Source organism: Geosmithia morbida (assembly GCF_012550715.1).
Source record: "Geosmithia morbida isolate 1262 chromosome Unknown scaffold_11, whole genome shotgun sequence".
NCBI lineage: Eukaryota > Fungi > Ascomycota > Sordariomycetes > Hypocreales > Bionectriaceae > Geosmithia > Geosmithia morbida.
Window position 1 is genome coordinate 332,805 of NW_023336198.1, and position 26,447 is coordinate 359,251.

Below are 26,447 nucleotides of genomic sequence, written 5' to 3' on the forward strand. Positions count from 1 at the left end.
ATATAACCTGGAATTTATACGGAGTAGGATAAGGGTCAGCAGGGACATGACATGCATTGATTGACATGGACCGTCGCGTATTCGTATGAGCCGTTTTTGTGTGGCGTATATAAGGGCGATACAGATCCCCATGGTCAGTCACACTGCTTGCTTCTCTTTCCAAAACCACAGTCACCCTGTCGAATTTCCCTAGTCCTGAGAAACAGTCGCTTGACTCTCTCGGGACTTTGACCTCCTCAGTCTCAGTCCCTTTTCTTTTCTGAAAACGACTCCTGGGGGGTCCCCTGTGTACTGAGCAGGGCGACCCCGCGGAACCAGAGCCTTGTCAAGCAACGAGCAACGTGTTACCGTCAATGATCAACACGATTCCTCGAGCCGCTGGGATGATCTTGATCCTCCTGAAGCCTGCGAGGGAAGTTCCGAACATGGGCGCATCTCTGAGTACAGCTGTTACGCAGGTGTCGGCGGTGGTGATGATGACGACGCGCGCGTCTTGTTTGGCGTCACCACCGACGACCTGCGACAGCCGCATACCCAGACTGCCATTTCGTTTTCTTCTAGCTCGCAGGAGTTGGGAATTGTCCACTCGGCGTCGGGGAGCCTTCATGGCGCTCAGCATGACAGCCGCTCAACCCTCACAACCTCCCCAACATACCTCGACGTTCCCTACTCTCCTCTGCAGGATGAGGAGACCCTTCCGTGGGAAGGGACCCCGATTCCGGCAACGAACATCTCCCCTCCAGCCCACCGCAACGACACGCCGGCCGAACCCGAGCCATCTTTTTCTCTGGAAGACTATCTCGTCACGTTCTCGGACGACGGCGAATCCTCTTCGAACGACAACGGCTCCTTCTCGTCCCCGGATGGCGGCGAAGTCTCCTCCAACAATATGATTTCGCCCTCGCCCTCCTCTGCCTCCTCCTCCAGAGCCCAACCCACACGGCATGCTTGCAAAAGCTGTCCAACGACCTGTGGCAGCAGGGACTCGCTGAAGCGCCACGAGAGAGAACAGCATAGCGCTACCAAGCCTTACCGATGGCAGTGCCCCTTCAAGAATTGCAAGAAGCAGGGATGGGTCTATGATCGGAGGTACAATGCGAAGAGGCATGTTGTTAGAGCCCATCCGACCTTCCCCTCTTCAAAAATCCCGGATTTGCTGGAGTCTTTGCCGGAATGATTTCTTTTGTCTCTCTGTCTGTCTGCTTTCTTTCTTGTATTCAATACAAATATCGGTGTCCGCCTTCTCCCTCGATCGGGGTTGGCACGGGAGCATGCTGTACTGGATCAAGCGGTTCTGAATCTGTACCAACCCTGTTTGAGAGAGAGGACGGACTACTGGGCGCATGCCCTGCCTTATGGAAGATCAGTCAAATCCTTGATAAGGCAGGGCATGCGCCCAGTCTCGATGGTGTGGATAGATAAAAGAAAGCAACTGGATACGTATTGTTACCAGATAAAGGATATCCGTGTTGTCGCGTGATGCATTCTGCCGAGTTGGGTCTCGTCTCGAGCTGGCCCATGGCACCATTTCTCCAGACGGGAAATGACTCGACGAGACGCCGAATGACCAGTAGTAGTCCTGTTGAGGGTGTCAGCTCAGATCTGATGCGTCGTACATGTGTACTGGTGGTGGTTACTGCTACTGGTAGTAAGACTCGACGGAAGAAGAAGAAGAAGAAGAAGATGGACAAGATGGTTGAGGAAGAAGAGACTTGGACGACATATCTTCAAGGAGCATCTACAGTGCATGCCCCCCCCCGCCTGTAGATCAGACACTACAAGTACGAGTACAGCGGGTACCGGCTTACAAGGCTTGCAGGGCTTACAGGGGACCTCGTTGCACCAATTACAGGCCATGTGGTTGTCAGCACCCTCCAAGTCCATCTCAGGCCACCTCTCGGTTCGTCCATCCAACCCAACCGTCAACGACTCGTTCTGAAACCTCGCATCCGCACTCGCTTACATTGTCCTCTTCGGGATGCACACGCACCAACTCTTGGTACATTCTGTGCTACTCACCGTGCTGGCCATCAGATACCCCGGATCTCGTGAATGGACAATGTGACGGGCCGCTGTCGGAGGTGATGCACGGTGCACCATTGCTTGCACCGTTGCCTCGGAGCGAGTGACGATTGATGTTGAAAGCACGATAAGCGAGCGGGCGTGCGAGCGGGCGTGCACGAGGGTGAAGCAAAGGACAGGCATGCACGCGGTATACTTGAATATGTGGACATAAAAGAGACGGATCATCCCGACCATCTGGCCATGATATCATCCTCCTTCCGCTCACAGCAGCCCTTCTGCCTCCTGCACCGGCACACCAGCATCATGGGCATCAACGATACCGGCACCTGGCAACGTCCCCGCGACGTCCAGGACGAGGACAGCGAGCAGTGCATGGCCAATATAGAAGCCGAGTCGTGGAAGTCGTGGCCTAACGAGGCTGGCTTCGTAGGCCTCGACGAGCATCGTGGACCCGTGGACCTCGTGGTAACGGGTCACATCCCATCATGGGCAGCCGGGACCCTGTTCAGGACTGGGCCAGGCGAAGGCAGGCTGGAGATGTCCGAGGGTAAGACGCACAACGTGTCTCACTGGTTCGACGGGTTCGGCCACACGCACAGGTTCGACATCATACCATCGCCCGGCTCCGACTCCGGAGGTGACGGCAGCGTCAGCAGCGCGTCGGTGCGGTACTCATCTCGCAGAAATTCGCAGGCTCTCATCGACGACGTGAAGCGGCGCGGGTGGCGTGCGGGCGTGACGTTTGCCCAAAGGGCCGACCCGTGCATGGGCATCTTCTCCAAGATGATGACGCTCTTCAGGACGCCTCCGCCCAACAACAACGTCGTGGTGGAGAGAAACGTGCCTGGTCCGCTGTCCGTTGCCGACGGCAGCAGCACGGCAGGCTACCGGACGGGGACCCGCAACCTGTTTGTTCTGACCGATAGCGCCCACGTGCAGGAGATCGACGCCGACACCATGGAGCACCTCCACGACGACTCCACCCCGACGAAGCTGCACCCCGACCTGGCCGGGCCGCTGTCGTGCGCTCACCCCCAGAGGGACCCGGTCAACGGTGACCTGTACAACTACAACCTTTCGCTAGGCCGTCGGCCGACATACCGCATCTTCAGGACCAGCGTGTCGACGGGCAGGACGGACATACTGGCCACGGTGACGCCGCCGCTGCTTCCCATCGCGTACATCCACAGCTTGTTCCTCACGCCCAGCTATGTGGTCCTATGCGCCCCATCATCCCACCTCGCCCTCTACGGGATCAAGATCCTCATCAAGCGCAACGTCGCCGAGGCTCTCGAGCCGTTCGACACGTCCAAGCTGATGAAGTGGGTCGTGATCGACAGGAAGGGCGGCAAGGGTGTCGTGGCCAGCTTTACCACTCCCGCCGGCTTCTTCTTCCACACCATCAATTCCTTTGAGGAGCACGGTGGAGAGGGCCGGACAAGTCTCGTGTTTGACCTCGCCGGCTATGACGACCTCAGCCTGATACACGGCACGTATCTCGATGTCCTGCTGGACCGGGAGGATGCCGCTCGCAAGTTCTGGATCGATCGAGACGGCCGGCACAAGTGCCACCTCAGCATCCGACGGTACCACTTCACCGTGCCGTCGTCACCGGACACGGCTGCCACCGGCACGGCTGACCTGGTATTCTCCATCCCCGCCCCCCACTGCGGCGAGCTTCCCACCATCAACCCCGCGCGGGCCACGCTGCGTTATCGCTACGTCTACTCGGCCGGGACCCGGGGCCTGAGCACAATGATGGACTCGCTCGTCAAGACGGATCTCGAGACGCACGGTGCCCTTCTGTGGAACCCACCTCGGGGACATACACCTGGCGAACCCATATTTGTGGCTAGGCCGGTCGAGGCGGGGGGCACCGGGGAAGAGGATGACGGTGTGCTCCTATGCGTGGTTCTGGATGGCACGGCCGAGAGATCGTATCTGCTCGTACTCGATGCCCGGAGTATGGAGGAGATTGGCAGGGCTGATGCCACGTTTGCCATCGCTCTCGGTACGCACGGTGTTTATGCAAAGGAGATTTGACGAGCGGGAATTTGTTAGTCAGAAATCACAAGCTGGCACATGAGTAATCATCGTGACGGCGGCCCAAATAATATTGCTTCTCATCTTTCCCATCACCATTCATCACCAAGAGGTCTCACTAGGACGAGCTCGAGTCAATGTGAATGTATAGTCAGCAGTGGTAGTCGTCAAGTAAGGAAGCCTGCAATGCATCACTTGAGAAAAAAAAATTCAAAAAAAAATTCATGATTATAGAGTAATTTGAATACAGAGCAGCCCCCTGTCCTTCTCCATATGGGCCACTTGTTCCAACCATTGGACCATCTCACACCGACCGATGCATGCAGGGAAAAAAAGAAATCCAACCCGTTTTTGTCATTTTCCATCCACTGGCCAACCCCCGCGCGGTATCAAAGAGGAGGGGGGGGGGGGGTATCTCCGATAAGTTTTCGAACTAAAAGAAGAAGAAAAGGACAAGGTAAGAAGAGAAGAGAAGAATATGGCAAAAGAAGAGAGGAGAAAAACAGTGGCGAAAAAAAAGGGTCAAAGGAACCCAAAACGTTTTTTTGTCTTGTCAACTTGCGTTGCGTCAATACCACGGCGTTGAATTTTTTTTCTTCATCTGGCATCATCTTCTTCTCCTTTCCTCGAAAAAACAAAACCCCCCCAATAATAACTCCAAGGGGTTCAAAGTATTAAGATATAGAACCCATTTCTCCGGTTAATTTCCACAGTTGCGAAATTCTCCCTTTCTCTTCTCTCGAAATGAAAGTTTGGGAGAGAAAAAAAAAGGACAGAAGAGACGAAAACAGACAAGGAGGTTTTTCTCCCTAATTTAGGCTGCGGCAGCCTGAGGAGAGGCATCGCCGGTGGGCAACTTGACCTCTGTGCCGGCGAGGTTGGTCGACTTGGCCTTGGGGTTCTTGGTGTGGTAATCTGCCAGGGCGGACTTGATGGCATCCTCTGCGAGCATAGAGCAGTGAACTGTACGATCAGAGTTAGTCATTTTCTCACCAGATTCGTATGATTTATCTTCTTGTTTTTCTATCGAGATCAAACGAGAACGGGAAGGGGAGACATACGCTTGACGGGAGGGAGGCAGAGCTCCTTGGCAATCTCGGTATTCTTAACCTTTCCGGCATCCTCGAGGCTCATGCCCCTGACGAGCTCGGTGAGGTAGCTGCTGGAGGCGATGGCGGAGCCGCAGCCAAAGGTCTTGAACTTGACGTCGGAGATGGTGTTTGTGTTGGGGTCGACGCGGATCTGGAGCTTCATGACGTCGCCGCAGGCAGGGGCGCCGACGAGGCCGGTACCGACGTCGGCGTCCCTCCTGTCCATAGATCCCACGTTGCGCGGACGGGAGTAGTGGTCCAGGACCTTTTCATGGTAGGAACGGCGGGCGTTGAAGCCGGCCAACGACGGTGAGACCTGGGTGACGTGGGAGATGGTGGTAGGACGGGCGGCGGCGGAGAGGGCAGGACGGGCGACAGCAACGCCGACGGCCCTGGTCGAGGCGATACGGAGTCCACGGGAGAACATTTTCTTCTTCTTTTTCTTTGTGGTATACTGTGCTGCGTTGTGTGTTGACTGCGTCGTTGTGTGCGTCGGTTGAGAAAATGTCGAAGCCCCTTGGGGTTTTTTTTTTCTTCTCAAGGGATGAAGTTGTATTCGTCGATTCGAGGGTATTCGAGTTATTTCCTATCTTGTTCGTTTCGTGTATGTTTCGATATGATAAACACAGAAGTGTTCAAACGGTTTAATGAATTTTCGAATGGTGCAAGTTTCGTTCTTGATGATGATGAAAAGAAAAGAAGAAAGGAATCAGAAGCTGGGCGGGCATCGGCTGGGGGATTTCAAAGCAAATGCGGGAACTAGAGGCGAAACGGAATGGGCCAATCATCTATGACCTCGTCTATCGTCATTACGAGCTCGGCTCTTCGGAAAAAGGGCGGATGAGCCCAGCGAGTTACGGCACTGACTGCAATTTGTTTGCATCTGATAAAAACTGCGCAGGTATCTTGACCCGTTTTTTTTCTTTTGGCCTGGAGGGTAAGGAGAGGAATAGAGGAGAGAGAAGATTAAAAAAAAAGTATGTAAAAACCAAGTACCAGGGTTACGCCGGTCATCGGCCATTACAACAGAATAGAGTACAATATCATTACTTTTTTTTTGATGTTTTTTTTTTCACCATCTGTATCCGTACTCGCATTTGAGAATTCTTTCTATGAATCATCCCAAAATGCCGAAGGACATAATTCGGACTTTTCGGACCAACTCAACCAATACCCCGTCCTGTTCACTCCTAGTCACATTCCCGACCGGACCGTCCGCGGGGACTCGGCTACGACTCCTTCATCCTTTCCACTCGCTCTCACTCTACAATAGTGTGAGTGATTGGGCGCTCCCCCCCCCCCCCCAGCCCAATCTTGGTCGCAATGCAACTCTCAACTTTGTACGCCGCCAGCAGACGCCACTATGCTGTCACTCTTCCAGTCTTCACCACCTTCCCCCCCCCCCTAACAGATCTAGCCTCATCCGATCCGACCGGTAGCCGACACCGGGCTAGGAGGGGAGGAAAAGGGGGGAGGGGGGGAGGGGAGGAGGGGAAACTCTCCCAAAGTCCAATCAGCACGACGTAATAGTTCCCGAATCTCGATGGACCGATGGTTGAGATGGATTTCCCCGTCCGCTATGTTACGTCAATGCTCTCTGTCTGCTGAGTCATTCAACACATGGATTGTGATTCCATGTCGTTCAACGACACATGAACATGTCTGATCCATTCCATCGAGAATCATTGTCAGTATCACTTTTTCTTGTCTACCCATCATTGTGTTGTCACGACTTTAGCAGGCCTTCTGTCAAACTGCACCTACTCTGACCCGGCACCTTCGTGAACATGTTAAAGAAAAAACAACTCCCAGCTTGGGACGCACCCTTCACAGCGTCAGAGCAGGCGTCCGCATCCATACCCGAGGTCGAGACCGTCGAGCGGCGGACCGTGCGTGACCATAATATCCACCCCCGGCGAGACGTCCTGCTGCTGTGTACGGGGGTGTGAAGGTCGGCGTGCGGGGATGCTGGGAAGGCCCAGCTGCCGTGACGCTACGACGGCGGACTCCCGTAGATACTACGTAGACACCGTCCGTTTAGATACGCAGTGGTCCTCTTGCTTGTTCTCCAGGTATACCATGCCGCCCTAGTCAAGCTGCCCCTGTGCTGCCGCATCTTTCTCCTTGACCGGTGAGGCTGGGCGCGGAGCAGCCAATTCAAGGTGGCCTGTACAGATCCGTAACTCCTCAAGTGTTTCCCGATCATGTCAAGTCGCACGCGTGGATGAGCATGTCTCCGTCGGGCAGCTGCGGTTGAGAGCTGTGCGTATCTGAGATGCAGATTACCGTCATCGCAGCAGGCAGCCAGCCAGAGCGTGATGTTTCAGTCAACCACGGGCCCATTACTGTAAAGTGTCAAAGCTGGTCTACGTTGTACAATGCCGCCGCCACGATAGTATCGCCATTCTCGTTACTCTAATTGCAGACAGTTACTGAGAGTATCATCATGTATTAGCAATAGACCAGGAATTGAAAAAGGGAAAGAAAAAAAAAAGAGGGGAAAAAGAATAAGCAAAGAAGTATAGAAGAAAAGAACAAAAAGAGAGAGAGAGCACAAAGGTGATGATGGTCAAGAACTCTCAGAGCAGTTCCGTCACTAATGCAAATCTGGAAGGCGGGATAAAAGGAAACATTCTTCCTGGTCAGCACTCCCCCTCCTCTCTCTCCCCTCCCCCCCCTCTCTCTCTCTCTCTGACTCTGTTTTGATGGGGCGGCCGTGCGTCTTTTTAGACGTGAGATCAAAGTCTAGTACAGGAGATTACACAGCTGTCCTATGAAACGGACAGAAAATGTGTGGTTGTGTAATCGCTGAGCTCCTGTTGGGTCGTCGTACGCAAAGGATCAGCGAAAGGGATCCATAACTGTGGACTACGACGTATCAATCAGATTATCCTTGGTTCTCCGCAATCAGTGACGTTTACCGTTTACGCTTCTGTTGGCCCCTGAGTGTGGGTGTGGATGTGGGCCGGTGCCCTCCTTCATTGTTTCCTGAGGCAGAAACACACTCACACACCGGTTTCAACGTGGTCTGTGCTTGTATTATGTAAGGTATATGGATTAGATAATACACCATCACTCACAAGCCACAATATTCAGAAAATCAAGCCACATACTCCCAAGCTACGTCAGCGCCACCCCTCCCCCGCCCTTTTTGCCTTGCCTTCACACAAGCTTGTCGTCACGCGTCTGCATTGTAGCCTTGTCGTGTCTTTTTTTTTTTTTCCCTTGGAAGAAGCCATCTTTTTTCTTATAATTCTGCCTGTCTGTTCATTGCCTCTTTCATTTTCGGCTGGAGCGCTTGCTGCTAGCATCTCCCGGTTGCCATCATGGCGTGCCCGCATCTAGAATCGGTCACTGGTAAGCTTCGTCTCCAAAAGATCCCTTCGGACTATACCTACACACGCGACTCTGCAAGCTAACACCCAACTCTCTTCTCTTCCCAGGCCTCAGACCCCCAACACCAGCTCAGTCTGTCTACAGGGAGGACTGTACTCAGTGCTTTGACTCCATCGTAAGTCGACCCTTCCTGACCCGGGGAGCAGCAAAGCGTGGGCCGAGGTTGACGGATGCCCCACCACCGCCGTCACCGAGTACAGGACGACCCGAGCGGACTCGACGTATGCCTCCAATGCTTCAACGGCGGCTGTGCCGGCGACAGGCTACACTCAAAGCTTCACAATGTCCAGAGGGGTCATCCTCTGGCTCTCAACATCCGCCGGACCCCCAAAGTCGTCGTCCGCGATGAGCCCCCCGCCAAGATGTCCAAGCTGGCCATTGCCGCCGAGACGGAAGAGGACAGATACGACACGGCGCTGACGGCGAGGTGTCTCGAGTGCGTCGTCGACCTTGACATCGCGAATCCAAAACTCGCCCCCGTCGTCGATGGCGTCATGAAGGCCAACACCTTCTCCCGCAAGGAAGAGGTCAAGGCGTGGGAGCAGGAACTGACGAGCTGCGAGCACATCCTGCTCCTTCAGCAGCACGACCCCCGCAAGATTGAGCAGGGCGATCTGTCTCACTGCTACGCTTGCGCTCTCAAGGAGAACCTGTGGCTGTGCCTCGAGTGCGGTAACCTGGGCTGCGGCCGCAAGCAGATGGGCGGCGTGGACGGCAACTCCCACGCTCTGGCGCACAGCGACGAGTCGGGCCATGGCGTCGCCGTCAAGCTCGGCTCCATCACTCCCGAGGGCACCGCCGACATCTACTGCTACAAGTGCGACGACGAGCGCGTTGATTCCGATCTCCAGCAGCACCTGGCCCACTGGGGCATCATGCTGGCCGACCGTCAGAAGACGGAGAAGAGCCTGACGGAGATGCAAATTGAGCAGAACCTCAAGTGGGACTTTAGCATGACGACCGAGGACGGCAAAGAGCTCAAGCCGCTGTTTGGCCCGGGACTCACTGGTCTGCGCAACCTTGGCAACAGCTGCTACCTGGCTAGCATCATCCAGTGCCTTTTCGACCTTCCCTCGTTCCGCGAGCGCTACTTCAGACCCAGTGACGACTTGCCTCTCGTCGAGGACCCGGCCACCGATCTTGAGACCCAGCTACGCAAGATTGCCGACGGCCTGCTGTCGGGCAGGTATGCCAAGATTGATCCGTCAATCCACGCCGACATCGACACCCAGCATCAAAAGGGCATCGCGCCCGCCATGCTAAAGCACCTCATCGGCCGTGGGCATGAAGAGTTCTCTACGATGCGTCAGCAGGACGCCCTCGAGTTCCTACAGCACATTCTCAAGATCATCACGCGGAGTCAGCACACTGGACAGGACGTCAAAGACCCCACTACGCCCTTTCGTTTCGAGATGGAGCAGCGGCTACAGTGTCTGTCGTGCAACAAGGTCAAATACAGCTCCAACGAGCAAGACAACATCTTCCTCGACGTGCCGCTCGAGAAACTGCCGCCCGCACAGCAGGATGCCGACAGGCCCGCGTCGGACGCGTACAAACCCGTCACGCTGCAGGAGTGCTTGGATAGGTTTACAGGCCTGGAGAAGGTCGAGCTGACGTGCTCGGCCTGTGGCAGCAAGGACGGCTTCACCAAGCGGTCCCTGTTCAAGACCCTGCCTGATATTCTGGCCGTCAACGCTAGGAAGATGACGGTCGTCAACTGGGTCCCTATCAAGGTGGACGTGCCGGTCCTCGTTCCCGACGACCCCTTCCTGCTAGACGCATACCTCTCCAAGGGCCAGCAGCCCGGCGAGGAGCTCCTGCCCGACGAAGTCGAGTCGTCTCAGCAGGCCCCGGCCTTTGTACCCGATGCTACAGCTCTAGCCATGCTAGAAGGGATGGGCTTTCCCCAAGTGCGATGCGAAAAAGCCCTCCATGCAACGGGCAACTCGGATGCCAATGCGGCCATGGAGTGGCTCTTTGGACATATGGAGGATCCGGATATTGACGAGCCCCTCAATCTCGGAGGCGGAGCTGCGAGCGTAGGTGGTGCGGCGGACGCTGACCCGGAAAAGATTGAGATGCTGGGCGCTATGGGCTTCGGTCCGCCTCAGGCCAAGAAGGCGCTCAAGGAGACGGATGGTGATGTCGAGAGGGCCGTTGACTGGCTGTTCAACCATCCTGATGATCAGGGTATCTTTGACGATGACGGCGGTGATGCTGCTGGCGGTGGAACTACCGCGGCACCCAAGGAACCTGCTGGCAGCGCAGCTGTTCCTGCGAGGTTCCAGGTTCAGTCACTTGTATGCCACAAGGGGACGAGTATACACACTGGGTATGTTTCTTTTCTGCCTCCTCTCCTTCTCTCTCCTGTCTCTTCGCTCCGCCTGCCTAGGTCTTTTCCCTGGTCTCTTTTTCTTCCATCTTCTCTTCGCTCCCTCTTATGGCTGTGAAACGCTACTGACGAGACATAAGACACTACGTCGCCTTCATCCGCAAGAATCTCGACAATAACGGCGTCGAAGCACCAGGGTGGGTCCTCTTCAATGACGAAAAGGTGGTCGAGGCGCACGATGTCGAGGAGATGCGTAAATTTGCATATGTATACTTTTTCAAGAGAGTCTAAGGTGTTGAGAGGTCATGGTAGTAGGCGAGAGAGGTCATGAGAGCAATGAGGCTCTGTACGGTGATTTTTAGAAATGATTCAGAGATAAAGAGAAGAGCGAGGTGTTGTTGGTGTCTTGCATTGGAGATAGGTCGAATGGCATTGCTTGGATCTTTGTCCGAGAGCAACAGAACAGAGTAACGACAAGATGAAGATCTAGTTGAAGATCAAGTCGACTAGAAATCAAGAAATAAAACAAATGTACGCCGTCAACGCCTTCCTTTCATGTGCCATCTCTTCACCATCGTCCAATTATTGAGGAACCGGTTCCCCTTCCTCTTTAGGAACAGACAAGGACAAGGACCGCAGGCTATAGGAGAGAGTCCTCCCCCAAATATGAAGATCAGAAAGTCCAGGGGAAGGGAGCGCCTTCACTCCCCCAACCGGTAACTAACAAGGGTATCAACACGGTGGTTGGCGGTGCTGAAACCCCTGAGCTGAACCCTCTCCCCATTTTCAATCTCCTTCGCATCCGAGTCCCCCCACTCGATGGGCACGTCAGAGTCGGCGTCGGCGTACACGAGCACGTTGAAGGTACAGTCGCCGTCGAGCTGTGGGAGGAAGGTGACGGACGCGGTGATCTGCCTGAATATAGCGGCGATCTCACTCTGGATCTCGGCCTCGGACTTCTCGGGGGCGGTGCCGTCCTGGGAGGTGGCTGCCGACGCGCTGTTCTCCTGATCGGCCGTGTCCTTTGACGAGGAGGAGGATTTCTTGGATTTGGGCGGTTGGAAGATTTGAACCTGTACGAGCAACGAACATGTCAGGACTATATCGAGAGAGGAAAGTGGAAGAAGAAGAAGAAGGGGAGAAAGGACAGACATCGAATTGCCATCGCTCAACATGCTCCCCCGTATCCTTGTTGGTTATGACTATCACCAGTTTGGAAATCTTGCCGCGGACCATCCACTTGTCGAGCTGGGACATGATCTTCTTAATGTACGCCTTGACCTGGTCGTCGGCCGAGACTAGAAAGATTCTGTCAGTATGTCCTGTCTACCCCCCTTTCTTTCCCATTTCAAGTCCTTCAGAGCACAGTTTCTTACCCAGCATATTGAGACCATATTTCTTGACTCTGCCGAAAGAAAGTCAGCACCTCTAGCATTGATTCCTGTCATGCTCCGAAAGAGGAAGAAGTATTGAATTTCCATACGCTGTAAAGTCTTCGGCAGGATAAACGCCTCGTTGAAATCTTTTTTTTTTTTTTTACGTTACTGTCAGCACTGGAGGGATCGCTTCCTTTCGTTTTCTTCAAGGCCTAACATGGTTCTCGCTCGCGTACAGAATGGTATGGATCGAATATTGGAACTGCCTCGCATTAGCCACCCCCCCCCCCGGAACTGACAGCTCACATGCACAGCGGCAAGAGATGGATGACCAGTTACTCACGAATTCGGCTACAATCTTGGCACTGCCCTTGATGGCAAGCTTGTGCACCTTGGACTTGCTGTCCTTGTCCTTGTCCTTGTCCTTGGAAGACGGCTTGGTAGACGACTTTGGTTTAGTCGACGTCGACATTTTTTCCCTTTCAAAGGCCGGAGAATCTGGACGTTTGTTTGTTGTCAGAGCTGGTGAAGAGATGAGGTTCGATGGGGCGGTTGTTGTTGTTGTTGTTGTTTACTTTGGAGGTTGGAAGTGGGGGGAGGGAGTTAGAAGTGGGAGATAATAGATGGGAAGCTGGCTGGTGGGGCTGTGAGATGTACCATATCCTACCCTATACCTACCTATACGTATATGGTTCGCCATGAAGACATCAAGGAATCAATACATATGACCATCATTACATTATCGAATAAACCTTTTTTTTCGGATTCATTGTTTAAATGCTATCGATGAATTTTGTGTGGTATCAGAGTACATTTCACCATCTTCCCTGTATACAATTCTTTCCGTCAAGACCCCTGCCCCTTACACATCTCCATCTTACTCCAGATAACAACCCCAACCCTCTCTCCCGAAGAAACACCCCAAAACACATCATCATCATCTCCCTTTTCAGCTTGTCTAGATCCATCACCATCGTCAACCCGTATATCCCACTCTCCGTCCCCGTCCCTGTAGCTGCGTGGCCTCTGTGCGGGACGGAGATGGCCATGCTGCTCAGTGTCGCAAACAGGATGGCCAGGTATGTCTCTTCTGTCGTCGACGGTGTTGCTATTATTGCCTGTTCGGCCTGATCAGACCCGCAAGCCACGACGATATGGTAATGGGACGGAGGAATGGCCGGGTTTTAGTAGTCTTACTGCTCCCGTGATTGTTTCGTATCGTTTCATGACCTCTTGATACCCTTTGGCTCCCGGGACGAGGATAGTCCTCACCAGCGTTTGGATTTGGGTGTCTGAGAAGACTATCATCGTTACTGCCAGGTAACAGATCAGACTATGGGTGGGCACTAGCTAGGTATCGTATCAGAAGGGGAGACTCTGGGGTGAGGCGATAGAGTCATAAGGGAGGGGATGCTGGTCATTGGATCCAGCGAGGCCATATAAGCAAATTGTTGTGTGCAGACCTTTGTATACGGGGTCATATCTTACCCGCAGTCCTGTGGCTCAATCAGGTGCACATGCATTAGACATACGGGCCCTGGCGTTTCCCGTGTGTACCGGCCGGTGGTGCATCCGCATCATTCTACCATCATCGCCGTCATGAGCAGTCATCATGTGGTTGGGGGGGATGGCATGGCCCTCCATACGTCACATTCAACTTGCCCAAATATCACTGCTCACCCGTAGCATCATCCTCCCCCCCCGACCAATATCGCCGTCCGCCCGATGCACGTTCGCGATATGCGGTAGCACCTCCTTGATCGCAAACCCATACTTCTCAATTGACCCCTCCCCGCCAAACACCATGCCACGCGACGTCGTTGATCCCCTCAGCCACGCCTGTAGCCTAAACGCCCTGTCCGCCATATCGAGTGTCACGTGCCAATTGTCCACGGCAGAATTGAGCATGCCGTTGACAAAGAGGCTTTTGATGAAGCGCGCGGGCGCCGCAGAGTGGCAGCCGGGCGAGAGGGTGAGCATGGTCCAGTTGTATATGCCCAGTATCGATACCCTCGACGCCAGCGGGATGCGCCACGACAGTCCCCAGATCTGCATCAACTCGCTCGGGCCACACACCATACTCACGGGAGACCGGCTCAGAATGGCGCGGCAGTACACCGTGGCGATCATGCGCACCATGCGGTACACCGGATCTGGAACGTCGGCCGGGGGTGAGTTCCGCTCCATGACCACTGTGCTGGCCGGGCTTGAATCTTGTTTCTTGGTGCTTCCGGGAGGCGACTGGGAGGATTCGCCCTCGTTTCTTCCAGATGGAGATCCAGTGTTTGACGAGCCCCCGGCCACAGAAGAAGGCGCCCTGATTGATTCGTACAGAGGCACACTCTCTGGTAACTGTCTTATCGCATCTAATATGCCCGATACAAAGGCCATCACCTGCTGGATCTGTCCTCCCGTTGCGTCGAGGGGTAGCGAGAGCACGGCGTCAAACATGCTTCTCGCATTGTCCAGGATCATGGCCGTGTAAGTGTGCAGGCGCAGCGATGCAGCAGAACTCTCAAAGCTAGGCCAGCCCGTCATGAGAGGCGAGTTGAGGGCTAGTTGGAATGGAACCAAGATGTGATCGGTGAATTCAAATCCAGGACGACCGTATATGGAAGGCTGCACCTCATGGGCGAGAGACATGCAAATATCGTGGCTGCATTGGACACGTCACACTGTCAGTTTCCAGCAGGGGATACATGGAGAGACAGAGAGGAAGAAAAGCCAAGACTTACATCAATATCATCTTACTCGTGTATCCATGCATTCCCAGATGCTGCAGCCCCCCCCTCATATTGATCATCGTTTTCAGCCCGTTGGTATGCGCATGCAGGTCTTGCGTCCTACCCCAGTACCACTCGTCCAGAATCATCTCAGCAACAGCAAGAATAGCCGAGTCACTCGTCTGGGACTCGCGAGACCGCAGCGTATTGTTCAACGACTGAAAAACCATGCCCCGCAGCAAGACGACAACGGACTTGGGCAAGTGGCCCGTTTCGTTGAGGAAGCAGGCCGAGGTGAAGAGGACCGTGTTGATGAGGAGCGGGTCCTGGATGATGTACGGAATCCAGTGTTTCATAAAAGGGTTCTCGGGGTTGGGTATGCCGCTTATCGAGGCCTTGAAACGAGATAGAAGCCGTAGATCTGGGCAGGTGTCAGCTCATCGAGTTCTCTTTCAACCAAATCGGAGGTCCCTCTCTTCCTCTCGTTTTTGGCAACATTCTTCAACAACATTGACGATGAAGGGGAAACGTACGCGTCCGTACAAGCTCCTTGTTAAGCTTGGTAGGCACCATAGGCAGGTGACTAAACTCCTGGTCCATTTTCTGGAGAGACGGAGCAGGGTGAATCGATGTCTGGACGGCCGACACCAACCGGGCCGTGTCCGTCATCCACTCCTCCCTGGACAAGGGCTGTGAAATATTCCCGGTTCGAGGCTGGAAGGACGACTCAGGGCCACCGCCGCCGCCACCAAAGGCCAATTGGTGAGCTGCATTATCATATTTGCCGTTCCCATCCAATCGAAATGGAAGCCAATTTCGAACATGGCCTACAAATTCCTGTTGATTGCCCAGCACATCTCCTGGTAGGGAGGCAAGCGCAAAAGGGTCGTTGGAAAAGGGGGAAAGCTCATCCCCTCTGAACTCTGTGCTGCTTGAAGCCGATTCGAGCTGTAGAAGTGCATCTTGTATCCCTGAAAGGTTTAGGTGTGGGTACGGTCCCTCCTTGGAGACCGTTTTAGCAGCGGGGCCATCCGGCACTCGCTGGCCGCGTCTCCTATGATGTGGGCAAGAATCATTAACATCGATCCCGGGACACAGTAACACCTCTCACGGTCTCACCCTGAACGCTCGGCCCACAGCCAACTTACCTTCTAGGGTTCTTGTCATATGCACATATAGGCTGAGGGAAACGGCGAGCACAATTGGTGCAAGGCTGGCCCTGGGAACACTAGAGACGGCAGGGCACTTGTCAGTTGTATTACTCGGGATGATAATGGCGTTAATGGGGGCGCCGAAAGCTTGGGTGTTAGTGCAAATCCTCATCTCCAAGTGGTAAAAGCCTGCTTAGATGTGGCGCCGCGCCAGCTCAGAGCTTGAGACGACGTGGAGCATGGAATTGTGGCCCAGGGAATGTTCCGGGCCATTGAACGAAGCGGAATGTTGGAGGATGATGACAAAAATAGCAAGAACATGACGGGAATACCTTTTGCTTGCGACGGCGACATTCGTTGCACGAAGATGCCTGCCTCTCCGAAGGACGTTTTGGCGCGTGTGAAAGGGAGGACCCCTGTAGATGCTGCAAGTTGTCGGACATGTTGCTCGCGGGTGCGGGGCCAGGAAACAGCAGAAGTGTCAGCAACCAACCGACGGAGCACAATCCTCGCCAGCCACGTATGTCACTAGGGGTCTCGTTCTTTTCTGTACGGGTATATAAATGTTAAGCAGACCAGGTACTTGGTTCGAATGTTCGGTTGATGTTCAACGCAGTCGTGGATGAGTATTTGCCCGCACTGGAGTGGGAGCTGTGCTCCTAGAAGGCGGCGTTGTCTGTCAATGTGCTGCTACTGCGAGGCCTTTTTTTTTTTGGTCGATCCTGCTCCCTTGGGTGTCAATTGCAACTCTCTCTCTTCCCTATCCCCCTACCGTATCAGTTGTTCCATTCATTGCTGGCATACCTTGACGAATGGCTCCCCAGCACACAGCTCGTTGAGACGTCGTGGAAGCTCGGGTTGGCGTGAACGAGGGAGAGAGAAAGACAGTCTCTACCGCTGTCGTACTTTTGGACTTCAGCTTTGTAAACCTGGACTTGACCGGCGAGGGAAAACGAGACAGTCAGGGTCACCCCTCTCTCGACTAAGGAACACTGAAGAAACCTGCTGCTGGCTGCTGCCCTCTACTCCCAGCGTAATCTGTAGGTGATTGCCATTGGGGACTATCTGGCGCTTCTGCTCCACTGGGGGGACGGACGTACAGTCTGCTTACCCCCCGGGCAGACTGTGCGGTGTTGGCTGCAAGATATGATCACGCAGATAGCTAGTCGTATCTGCACGTTGAAACGCTCATTCTTGGTGGATGGGCAAACGGTACAGCTGGATCTTGACTCATAATGCAGTTGAAAGCACATTTGTGAACGGATGAAGCCATCACCAGCAGACGAGAACCTGAGGTCTTGGTGTTGAGGAAAGGAATCAAAGCTTCTTAATGAGCACGGCGGTGGGCAGGCACCCAGGCTGATCAGTCGTACCTGCCCTGTTATTATTCGCACGGTTGCGCTCTGGCAGTCGCCCCTCCTCGAAGCGATTTAATCCAGACAAGGAAGTCGCCGAAGCAGGGAGGTTATGTGTACGAGTATGCGTACCCCTCATCAAATGAATGATGACGAACATTTTTGAACACATATGAGGTATGTACGGTATTTCGAATAGCAGACCGTCGATCCAGAAGAGACTGATACTTCAAACAAACGCGTTAATATGCCATTTCCGCCGGAAATGGCGTTTGTGTCAGTGTCAATCTATCTCTGTGGAGCTCCTTCCCGGGCCGCGGCGTGGAGCGGATAGCGGGGCATTAGACGCTTGGGAAGGCACAGATCAGTCGCTCCTGCACTTTCATCAAACTCTCCCACTCCATCCCATTCTGGTAATATCATCACCATCCCACGAGACATATTTTGGGAGAGAGTCGCTACGCTTTATCCAATTCCCAGAGAGCCTTGAGTAATGATAGGCGGACTCTGATGCACGCAATGACAGATTCTCGGTGCTCCTTCGAGTTTGTTATCCCCCTACAGAACAGTGTCGGATATCGTTACCGACATTGACAAGAGCATAGGAGGATGACTTGAAACAGCTGAATTGGTGATTCGAATTGTTAGCGATAGTAGGCAATATTTAAACTCATAGCTTTCCTTTGGCCATCGACCCCAATTCCTGCCGAACCGCTAGATCGGAAATGATCTCCTCGCTTCCACCGCCCACCACACTCATCCGCAGATCTCTCGAAATCTGCTCGACAGTGGCTCCCGGCCCGCCCTTTTGATATCCTGCACCACCAAATACCTGTTGGGCCTCCCGGGCGGCTAACTCGAGAATCTGACCGCCCTGGATCTTGAGAAGGGCGATACGGCTGGCGATATCGGGGCTCTGCCACCCTTCAGGCGACGTGCTGACATGGTAGGCAAGCTGCTCAAGCCAGGCCCAGTGAGCCTCGACGCGGTGGGCCATTTCCGTCAGCTTGCGCCGGATTACCTGGCTCTCGATGAGCTTCTTTCCAAACGTCTCGCGCCGCAGGGAATAGGCAAAGGCCATGGCGAGACAGGTGCGGCTTTTGCGGTTGCACCCCACGGCCAGGATGTAGCGCTCCTTGTTGAAGTTCTTCATGATAACGGGGAATCCCTGGTTCTCGAGGCCGATGAGGTTCTCTACTGGCACACGGACGTCTTCTAGGTCGACAAACGAGGCACCACCGGCATTCTGCCCGCTATTCTCAATCTTTTCACGGCTCACACCCGGAGTTTCCAAGGAAATGACAAGCACGGAGATACCCCTGAGTCCCGGGCCACCTGTCCGCACTGCAGTCGTCATATGTGTTGCCCAGGGCGCTCCGGTGATCCACTTCTTGGCACCATTGACGACGTAAAACTTACCGTCGGCCGTCTTGGTCGCCGTGGTGGCGATGTTGGCCACGTCGGATCCGCCGCCGGGCTCCGTTATTCCCAGACAGAAATTGGTCTCGCGCGAGAAGAGCCCAGGGAGCCACTGCCTCTTCTGCTGTTCGGTGCCGTAGTGGACGATGGGCGGCGCGCCGATGGCGGATGCCCCGCCCAGCGCGATGCCCACGCCGCCCTCGACACGGCTCATCTCGTCGGTCATGATGAGAGCGTGGAAGGCGTCCTGCTTGTCCTGAGGGATACCTGCCAGCTGGGGAACGTACGAGGGACGATACTGGGCTGGCACGTTCTCAAAGGGAATACCCGACTTGGAGAATTTGATGGCAGCCTCGAGCGGGACGGTGCCCTTGGCCTCCCACTCGAGTGCATGCGGGAGGATCTCTTTGTCGACGTAAGCACGGACATTTTCCCGGAGCTGCCGGTGGGTGTCATTGTAGTATGGAGAAGAGAGGGTGCGGACCCATGCTGGCTCGCTCCAAGGGATACGTTCGTCAAGGGAGAGCTTTGGGTCAGGTGCCATGACGGGGGTGGGGGTGTGGGTGAAGCAGTTGAACTCTTGATTTTCCAATAAAGTTATCAATTATGATGATGTCGAACGATTTGAATGATGGGCACACATATGAGTGTACCTAACAGACATAGAAACGTTCAATGCGTATGCTACAATCGGGATTCAATGGATTGTCGTTGCTGGTTTTTGTATGTCTAGAGATGGAGCCTAGCCGAGGCACTTTAACATATCCTATCTTAGGCTCTGGTCGCCGCTCTCTGATCCCCGCACGCCATCTGGCGGGGATATTCCCGGACACTCCAACCAAGATCTTGATAGCACTATGAGCAGCCTAGTCCCCCTTCTTAAGTGACATCGTCTAGCTGAGCTCTGATGTTTATATGGATGATGTAGATTTAATTACTGTATCAATCGAAGACTTGTGTATGCACATCCTGCTTGAGACCTGCCATGCTACGGCGCGCACCGTCTAACACGAGGATAATACAGGTTCCCCTATGTCGTATTATTACTTCTTTTGAGGAGATTCGTATGGAGATTCGATGCCTGATACATATCGTCATCATCTGGTTGTCTCTCTCCAAGCCTATAAACTCCCCGCTACCGTGCAACTGCAGGCTTCAACGCAAACATCCTTACGGGGAATAGATTCTCTTTACTAGCTTCGAGCAGCCCGTTCTGCAGTTCCGTCTTGACGATGCGCAGTCCGGCTCTCTCAAAGATGTCCCGGAACTTGCTTTCTCGTCTGCAATCCAAATCAAACCACTGTAAGCTTGCGGAACAGAACAGAGCAGACTGGCCATGCCCAGTGGGGAGGGGAAAGGGAAGCAGCAACAACAACATACCTCGTCACGCTGCTATCAACCTTATCAAACACGTCTTCGATCCCCGAGGCAAGATTCTCCTTGACGACAATGACGCCACTGTCGGGGACGAGAACACCCTTGCACCGCTTCAGAAACTCGACGAGCTGCGCATCTGACAGGTGGCCCGCGCACCACTGGATCCATACCAGACCGTATTTCACATCTGTGGGGGAAGGGGTCCATTCCTCTAGGCCCATGTTGAATACTGTGCCTACGCCAGGCTTATCGGCCAGATTGGCTGTGAATTTGGCAATGGGCTCAATCACGTCGACTGTCTCGGCTACGTTGACTAGCATGCCTTGAGTTACTCTCCCGATACTTTGATCGAGGGAAAGTGTTTTTGTCAGCATATGAAAGGAGAGATATATGGGAATAGAGTAGAAGCGGATAGAGAGAGAGGGGAAATACCCAGCACCACCCTCTAGAGCTCGTTGTACCACTCTCCTGTCTTTCTTGGTCCCGATACCAAGCTTGGCAAGAAAGCTTCTTGATCCCTGTAGATCAACTCTAGTAATGGACGAGAATCCACCCAGCATGCCGTTAACGTCGGCGTTGATACCATCCCAGTAGCGTCTGCCGTCATCGCCGTTGACGAGTGAGTCTGGCGCTGGCTGGGCCATGGCCGGTGGAGGGGTTGCGGGATGCGTGCAGCTGGGCGATGACGGATCGGGTCAGAAAATTGTTGGAGAGTATTTCTGCCGAGGCTCGAGGTATAGCGACCTGTTCAATAGATCTTCATCCCAACGGAAGAGTGTTTTGCCACTTTCAATCGAAGTCTCCAATTTTGAGCTGCGTTCTACTGAAGCTTCAGTCCTGACGGCCATTTAGTCACGTGATATACTGGAACTCACTGTTACCAATGTTTCGATACAAACAATTCCATCACGAACACTCTTTTCTGTTGCGATGCATGCATAAGCATGTTGATAAAACGTACCCCATCAATACTCTACCTCTCTACACCAAATATGGCCATTTACGGACCAGCTTTCTCTCGAGCTCGAGATACCGCAGCGGCGTATACACCAACCCCATCCACGTCAGAGCAACGGGGAGCCCAAGCTGTCTTGACCATCAATATTGAACAAAAGAGAGAAGGATAAGGGGGGAGGAACCTGCACAAGCTCCAGTGCCAACCATTGCAGAATCAAGAGCACTTCTGGTACAAGCGCAGAACAGCACCCGCCCAACCGACCAGGAAGCTCGCAGAAGCAGCATACCCGACGGGAAGATGCGTCACGCCGGCTCATCTGCCCCAGCCATACCCCTTGGGAAGACACAACTTCCCGAATAGGAACTCGTCCTCGAGCGTCGTGATGATGCAGATGACTACCTAATAACCAAACAGGGAGAGGAAATTGAGAAAGATAGCCTGCAGCTGCCTTCCACCCGGTAACAGCGCAGGCGGTGTACAGTGTCGTGATGAGCGTCGACCGCATGGAAAACACCGATTGTCATGTGGTCAATGCTGCGAGATGTTTGAATGTGCGAACAAACGAGCTAACAAAAAGAATACGAAGCTCCCCCTGGTGGCTGCTTCACCATCCACACTAGGATAGGAAGAGAGGGGAGGAAAAAAAGAATGGGGTGAACCGGGATCGAACCGGTGACCTTCAGATATTGTGATTGAAGTTTTACTTCAGTCTGACGCGCTCCCAACTACGCCACCGCCCCATTGGATGGGTGAATCGATACTAGCGATTTCAGATGTTGCTCCCTACTGAATCTTGACCTAAGAGGGATTGCGTACCGAGCGTAAGATGGCTGCAGTGGAGGCAGCATGAATTGGCAACGCCTTTACCACTTCATGGCCAACTTGTCAATCTATTTTTTGACCGGCCTTTCTCAGTTAAATCGGTAGTCTGATGGTTTCGAGGTGTTTTGCTATAAACAGAAACTTATATGCGGTTTACGACACCGACATCGACAATGTCACGGTTAGTATTGTGGCCAGCGTATAAGTCCATCGGGTGGTATTGAATCCATACAATATCGGCGTCCTACACTCCTATCTTACAAGTACAAGACAGAGTGACTACACATACCGTATACTGGATCAAGTCCGCAATCTGCACCGAAGTAGAGGAACCTGAGGGGTGGCGATAAGTCGTGGGGTTTCCGACCTTCTACTTATACGGCATCTAGGAATGTACAGCTAGTAAACGACCCTTCAGAGGACATTTACATCAAAGTATCTACAAAGGAACTCCATTGTTCTCTCGTGATCCCTGTACCAACCCAATCATCTTGGCTCACACGTGTTACACGCATTGCCAACACCAATGGAGACACCTGCCATCAACATCCCCGCCTATCTGAACGGCACCGACGCTGCTGCAAGAAAGGCTGGCTGGCTATCTACTGGATGGATAGTCCAAAAGTTACCCAGAGAAAAAAGCAGTTGCATGGGTGGTGTTGGATCAGGAGGCGGGGCTATAGACATTGAACGCAAATAACTTTGATACTTGACAACCGTATATGGTTTTTTCCCTTGACAGTCCTCCTACAACAACCATAGAAATACTGGACTGTCTAGGGGAGAAGCGTAAAGTCATGGTCGTGGGCACCTTGGAGATAATCGTATCCATCCTCCATCCAGTCCACACAGGGAACGACATCACCCCATTCCATCTTCTCCTTGATACTCTCAGGAAGCTTCATGCGGAGGTTACTCCTGTACCAGCTCGGAAATTGAACCGAGACGAGCATGACACGCGGCTCATCAGTAGTGTTAGGCATGCCAGCATGCCACAGCCTGAAGTCGCGAATGATGAGGGACCCCTTAGGCAGGGACGGCTGAAGAGGCGGGCAGACCTTGCGGCGCTCCTCGCGGAGATCAACCTTGATCTCCTTGTGCGTCTTGGTCGTGTCCAGGACCCTGTTGTCGGTGTCGACGTGGGTCCCCAGCCAGACCTCTGTGGCGCCATTCTCGGGCGACGTGTCCACGAGGCTGACATTGATGCAGTAGCCGAACGGCACCTTGGGGAAGTCAAAATCGATGTCGATGTGCGGCGGCTGCCTGGAGTCAGCCTTGAAGGCCGTGTTGGCGCTGTAGAAGCGCAGGCGCGGCTTCGGACCCAGCATGCACTGCACCGCCTGCGTGGCGAACGGGTTGGCCAGGATATCCTGCGTGATGTAGCCCTCCTTCAGTACAGGCTCCTGCTGGATGTTGCCCGTGTCCTTGCCAAAGTTGCGGTGCGTTCCCGGGCGGGCGTAGAGCTCCTTGGCCTCGCGGGTCATGCGATCATTCAGGTGGTCTAGCTGGGGGACGGGAATAGCGTTGCTGATGGCCACAATGCCGTCGCGATGAAGAGCCTCTACGGCTGCTTGGAGGTTGTGAGACCCCATGGTCCTGGAGGAGAGCTCATCGGGATGGAGATCGATGATGGCCATCTGGGGCTGGGCCACGGCTTTGCCGTCTGCGGTGCTGGCGACAGCCATGACGGTTGTAGATGAGATAAAGATGCAGATAGGAACACAGAGAGAGAGCGGGTGGGTATGCTATCGAGGCTGCCTCGGCATAGATTAGATGCTTAGGATTAAAAGAAACTTGCTCTGTTCCGATTACCGTCGCTAAATATACCAAGAGATTTCACAAGGCCAGCTGATAGCGAAGAGGGGAAACTGCATGTATTATGCTGGGGTGTGCGCGGGATGATGTCGCCATGCCAGATTCCGATTACAGAACATATGCCGTTCCTCACGGTCAAGGATCCGCTGGTTCTATATTTCTACATTCAAGAGTCCTTGCGACGAGCTGACGGTATAGGCTATGACTTTAGACCCCTAGATCTCTTTCCAATAGTCCACGAGCGTTATCGGATGACCGGACCGGGGGTGGGGGGTGGTTGCAACAGTTACGTCTTCCTATTCCGGCTAAGTGCGCCCGTTGTGTACTTCGTATTTCACCTTGTCTTCGTCTACAACCAACAAGCATATCGGCACCCATTATTTCCGTCTGGGGTGACGATACGGGTCCGATTCGACGGCACTCTGTCACGGCGGACTCCTGACTCCGCTTATTGAGCGACCGGGACACCACGCTCGACTTGACCAGCCGATTGGACCCTTCGCATCTTCTTCTGGTCCTGTCGACCCAGCAAGCAGGGTCTCGGCTCAATGATAAGGCTTACACAAAATTAAATTACTTGTGTCGGAAACAGGTCTGGTATGATGTGAATATCCGGTCGCCGACGGGGAGGCGGGCGGAGAAGGAATATGACCTTCTGGTTCGTATCAGCCCTCAGGTCTTCCCTCCAGGTATTTGATATCGTGGTATATGAATTAAAGGTAGCACCATCCAAGGCCGCTCAGGTGTAATCTCCACTTCATCTTTCTACTCGAGCTTTGACCGGCTTACACCATTAACACCATGTCTTCCTCCCCATCGTCCCCAACGGTCAATAACAAACACGGCACTGTGGTCGGCGACAGTGCCCGTAATCCAGGCTCGGAAGCTGAAAAGTCCCTCCGATACACGGAACTGGAACACTCCTCGAGGTTATGGCAAGCCCTGCAGCTATACTATCCCGCCGTCCTATGGGACCTCTTCATCAACCTGGCCACTGTGCTCAAGGGCATGGACGGCACCATCGTCGGCTCGCTCGTTGGCCTGGACCCGTTCAAGCGCCAGTACGGCTACGTCTACGATGGCCAGTACGTCATTGAGGCTCGCTGGCTGGGAGCCTTCAACTACGCCAATCTCGCCGGTGCGGTCGTCGGAGCCGTGCTGGCGGGGTTCGCCTACGACCGACTCGGTCCCAGGGTCATGATGGCCGGAAGTTCGTGCTGCTCTCTGGCTTTCATCTTCATCCAGTTCTATAGTTAGACGCCCGCGCAGCTGTTTGCGGGGGAGCTCCTGAACGGGAGCGTCATTGCCTTGTACCCTATCTGCGCGTCGTCCTACATCGGCGAGGTATGCCCGCTGGCCCTGCGCGGGTTTGCCGCCTCGATGACCAATCTCGCCTTTGTCGTTGGCCAGTTCATTGCGTCGGGAATCCTCAAGGGCACGCAGATTCTGGATGGCAAAGAGGCATACAAGATCCCGATTGCCACACGGTGGGCTCTCCCGGCCACGATGCTGATCCTCATCTTCTTCTGCCCCGATCCGCCTTTCTGGCTGGCCAAGGGCGGGAAGGATGATCGTGTGGAGAGGTCTATCAGGAGGCTCGCATCTAAGCACGTTGATCCTTCACTCAAGCTATCACATGTCTATGAGACGCTACGTCTTGAATCACTATATATGCAAGCCGAGGGCGTGCCGTCCATCTTCGAGGTCTTCAGGAGGGCCAACCTACACCGCCTCGTTATTTGCGTCATGGCATACGACATGCAGGCCTTTACGGGGAACATCTCATTCATCAACTATGCAGTCTATTTCTTTGAGCTGGTCGGCCTTGACTCTTCTAATGCGTTCAGCATGAACTTGGGCCTCACCTCTATCGGCTTTGTGGGAAGCTGCATGTCGTGGTGGATTCTGCCCTACGTCGGCCGCCGTGCTGCCTACATCGGGGGGACAGTGACGCTGATGATTCTCTGCTTCGTCATCGCCACGTTGGACTCTGCTCCTTCTTCCAACGCAGCTGCACCCTGGGCGCAATGTGCCCTCATCATCACCTGCAATTTCGTCTACGATATCACCATTGGGCCGTACTGTTTCGTGCTCTTGGCCGAGGTCTCGTCGGCCCGCCCCAGGGGTCTGACCATCGGCCTGGCTACGGTGACGTGCTACCTTGTCTCTATCTTTTTCGCCGCCATCATCCTGTACGCGATGAACGAGGATCGGGGTAACTGGCGAGGAAATACCGGCTTTCTGTATGCTGGCTTGTCGCTTCTATGTGCTGTCTACTGCTACTTCTGCATGCCCGAGACTAAGGGCCGTACGTTTGAAGAGCTGGACATTTTGTTCTAGAGCAAGGTCAGTAGCCGCAAGTTTGCCAAGCATGAAATCAACGGAGCATTGGCTGCGGCCGATGAGCTTGAGCAGAGGGCTCGGTAGAAGAGTGTCTTTTCGGAATGGCCTAGGCAGTGTCCTTGATCGTGGAACCGCTAGCTTCCTGGTTACCACTGTTGTTGGTGCGGTACTTCATGAGGAAATCTCTGGAGCTAAACTTGTCGCCGTCCGAGTACGTGGCC

The 26,447-nt window shown here is 53.9% G+C and overlaps 11 protein-coding genes across 11 annotated transcripts; 5 read left to right on the top strand and 6 right to left on the bottom strand.

Annotated features, from left to right (window-relative positions):
• Window positions 1–130: 130 nt before the first annotated feature.
• Window positions 131–1,177, top strand: GMORB2_1891 (uncharacterized protein; the record flags this gene model as incomplete). The annotated part of the gene is made up of 2 exons (XM_035463872.1): window positions 131–137; window positions 300–1,177. 2 exons carry the CDS (start codon window positions 131–133, stop codon window positions 1,175–1,177), a joined length of 885 nt encoding a protein of 294 aa, XP_035320136.1.
• Window positions 1,178–2,328: 1,151 nt separating this feature from the next.
• Window positions 2,329–4,068, top strand: GMORB2_1892 (torulene dioxygenase; the record flags this gene model as incomplete). Its single annotated transcript, XM_035463873.1, has 1 exon — window positions 2,329–4,068. One exon carries the CDS (start codon window positions 2,329–2,331, stop codon window positions 4,066–4,068), a length of 1,740 nt encoding a protein of 579 aa, XP_035320137.1.
• Window positions 4,069–4,882: 814 nt separating this feature from the next.
• Window positions 4,883–5,586, bottom strand: GMORB2_1893 (iron-sulfur cluster assembly enzyme ISCU, mitochondrial; the record flags this gene model as incomplete). Its single annotated transcript, XM_035463874.1, has 2 exons — window positions 4,883–5,031; window positions 5,130–5,586. The coding sequence occupies 2 exons, from the start codon at window positions 5,584–5,586 to the stop codon at window positions 4,883–4,885; spliced, it is 606 nt and encodes a 201-aa protein (XP_035320138.1).
• Window positions 5,587–8,485: 2,899 nt separating this feature from the next.
• GMORB2_1894 (ubiquitin carboxyl-terminal hydrolase 5/13) lies at window positions 8,486–11,178 on the top strand (the record flags this gene model as incomplete). Its single annotated transcript, XM_035463875.1, has 4 exons — window positions 8,486–8,516; window positions 8,603–8,670; window positions 8,756–10,887; window positions 11,028–11,178. The coding sequence occupies 4 exons, from the start codon at window positions 8,486–8,488 to the stop codon at window positions 11,176–11,178; spliced, it is 2,382 nt and encodes a 793-aa protein (XP_035320139.1).
• A 410-nt stretch (window positions 11,179–11,588) lies between these two features.
• GMORB2_1895 (mitotic spindle assembly checkpoint protein MAD2) lies at window positions 11,589–12,735 on the bottom strand (the record flags this gene model as incomplete). The annotated part of the gene is made up of 4 exons (XM_035463876.1): window positions 11,589–11,960; window positions 12,040–12,185; window positions 12,264–12,292; window positions 12,563–12,735. The coding sequence occupies 4 exons, from the start codon at window positions 12,733–12,735 to the stop codon at window positions 11,589–11,591; spliced, it is 720 nt and encodes a 239-aa protein (XP_035320140.1).
• Window positions 12,736–14,067: 1,332 nt separating this feature from the next.
• Window positions 14,068–14,748, top strand: GMORB2_1896 (uncharacterized protein; the record flags this gene model as incomplete). Its single annotated transcript, XM_035463877.1, has 1 exon — window positions 14,068–14,748. The coding sequence occupies one exon, from the start codon at window positions 14,068–14,070 to the stop codon at window positions 14,746–14,748; it is 681 nt and encodes a 226-aa protein (XP_035320141.1).
• A 70-nt stretch (window positions 14,749–14,818) lies between these two features.
• Window positions 14,819–16,309, bottom strand: GMORB2_1897 (Berberine and berberine like; the record flags this gene model as incomplete). Its single annotated transcript, XM_035463878.1, has 4 exons — window positions 14,819–14,919; window positions 15,111–15,407; window positions 15,520–16,040; window positions 16,098–16,309. 4 exons carry the CDS (start codon window positions 16,307–16,309, stop codon window positions 14,819–14,821), a joined length of 1,131 nt encoding a protein of 376 aa, XP_035320142.1.
• A 1,853-nt stretch (window positions 16,310–18,162) lies between these two features.
• On the bottom strand, window positions 18,163–19,455 carry GMORB2_1898 (Acyl-CoA dehydrogenase related to the alkylation response protein AidB; the record flags this gene model as incomplete). The annotated part of the gene is made up of 1 exon (XM_035463879.1): window positions 18,163–19,455. One exon carries the CDS (start codon window positions 19,453–19,455, stop codon window positions 18,163–18,165), a length of 1,293 nt encoding a protein of 430 aa, XP_035320143.1.
• Window positions 19,456–20,046: 591 nt separating this feature from the next.
• Window positions 20,047–20,932, bottom strand: GMORB2_1899 (protein N-terminal methyltransferase; the record flags this gene model as incomplete). The annotated part of the gene is made up of 2 exons (XM_035463880.1): window positions 20,047–20,191; window positions 20,292–20,932. The coding sequence occupies 2 exons, from the start codon at window positions 20,930–20,932 to the stop codon at window positions 20,047–20,049; spliced, it is 786 nt and encodes a 261-aa protein (XP_035320144.1).
• A 1,912-nt stretch (window positions 20,933–22,844) lies between these two features.
• On the bottom strand, window positions 22,845–23,753 carry GMORB2_1900 (Phytanoyl-CoA dioxygenase family protein; the record flags this gene model as incomplete). Its single annotated transcript, XM_035463881.1, has 1 exon — window positions 22,845–23,753. One exon carries the CDS (start codon window positions 23,751–23,753, stop codon window positions 22,845–22,847), a length of 909 nt encoding a protein of 302 aa, XP_035320145.1.
• A 931-nt stretch (window positions 23,754–24,684) lies between these two features.
• GMORB2_1901 (MFS transporter, SP family, solute carrier family 2 (facilitated glucose transporter), member 8) lies at window positions 24,685–26,223 on the top strand (the record flags this gene model as incomplete). Its single annotated transcript, XM_035463882.1, has 2 exons — window positions 24,685–25,077; window positions 25,141–26,223. 2 exons carry the CDS (start codon window positions 24,685–24,687, stop codon window positions 26,221–26,223), a joined length of 1,476 nt encoding a protein of 491 aa, XP_035320146.1.
• Window positions 26,224–26,447: the final 224 nt, after the last annotated feature.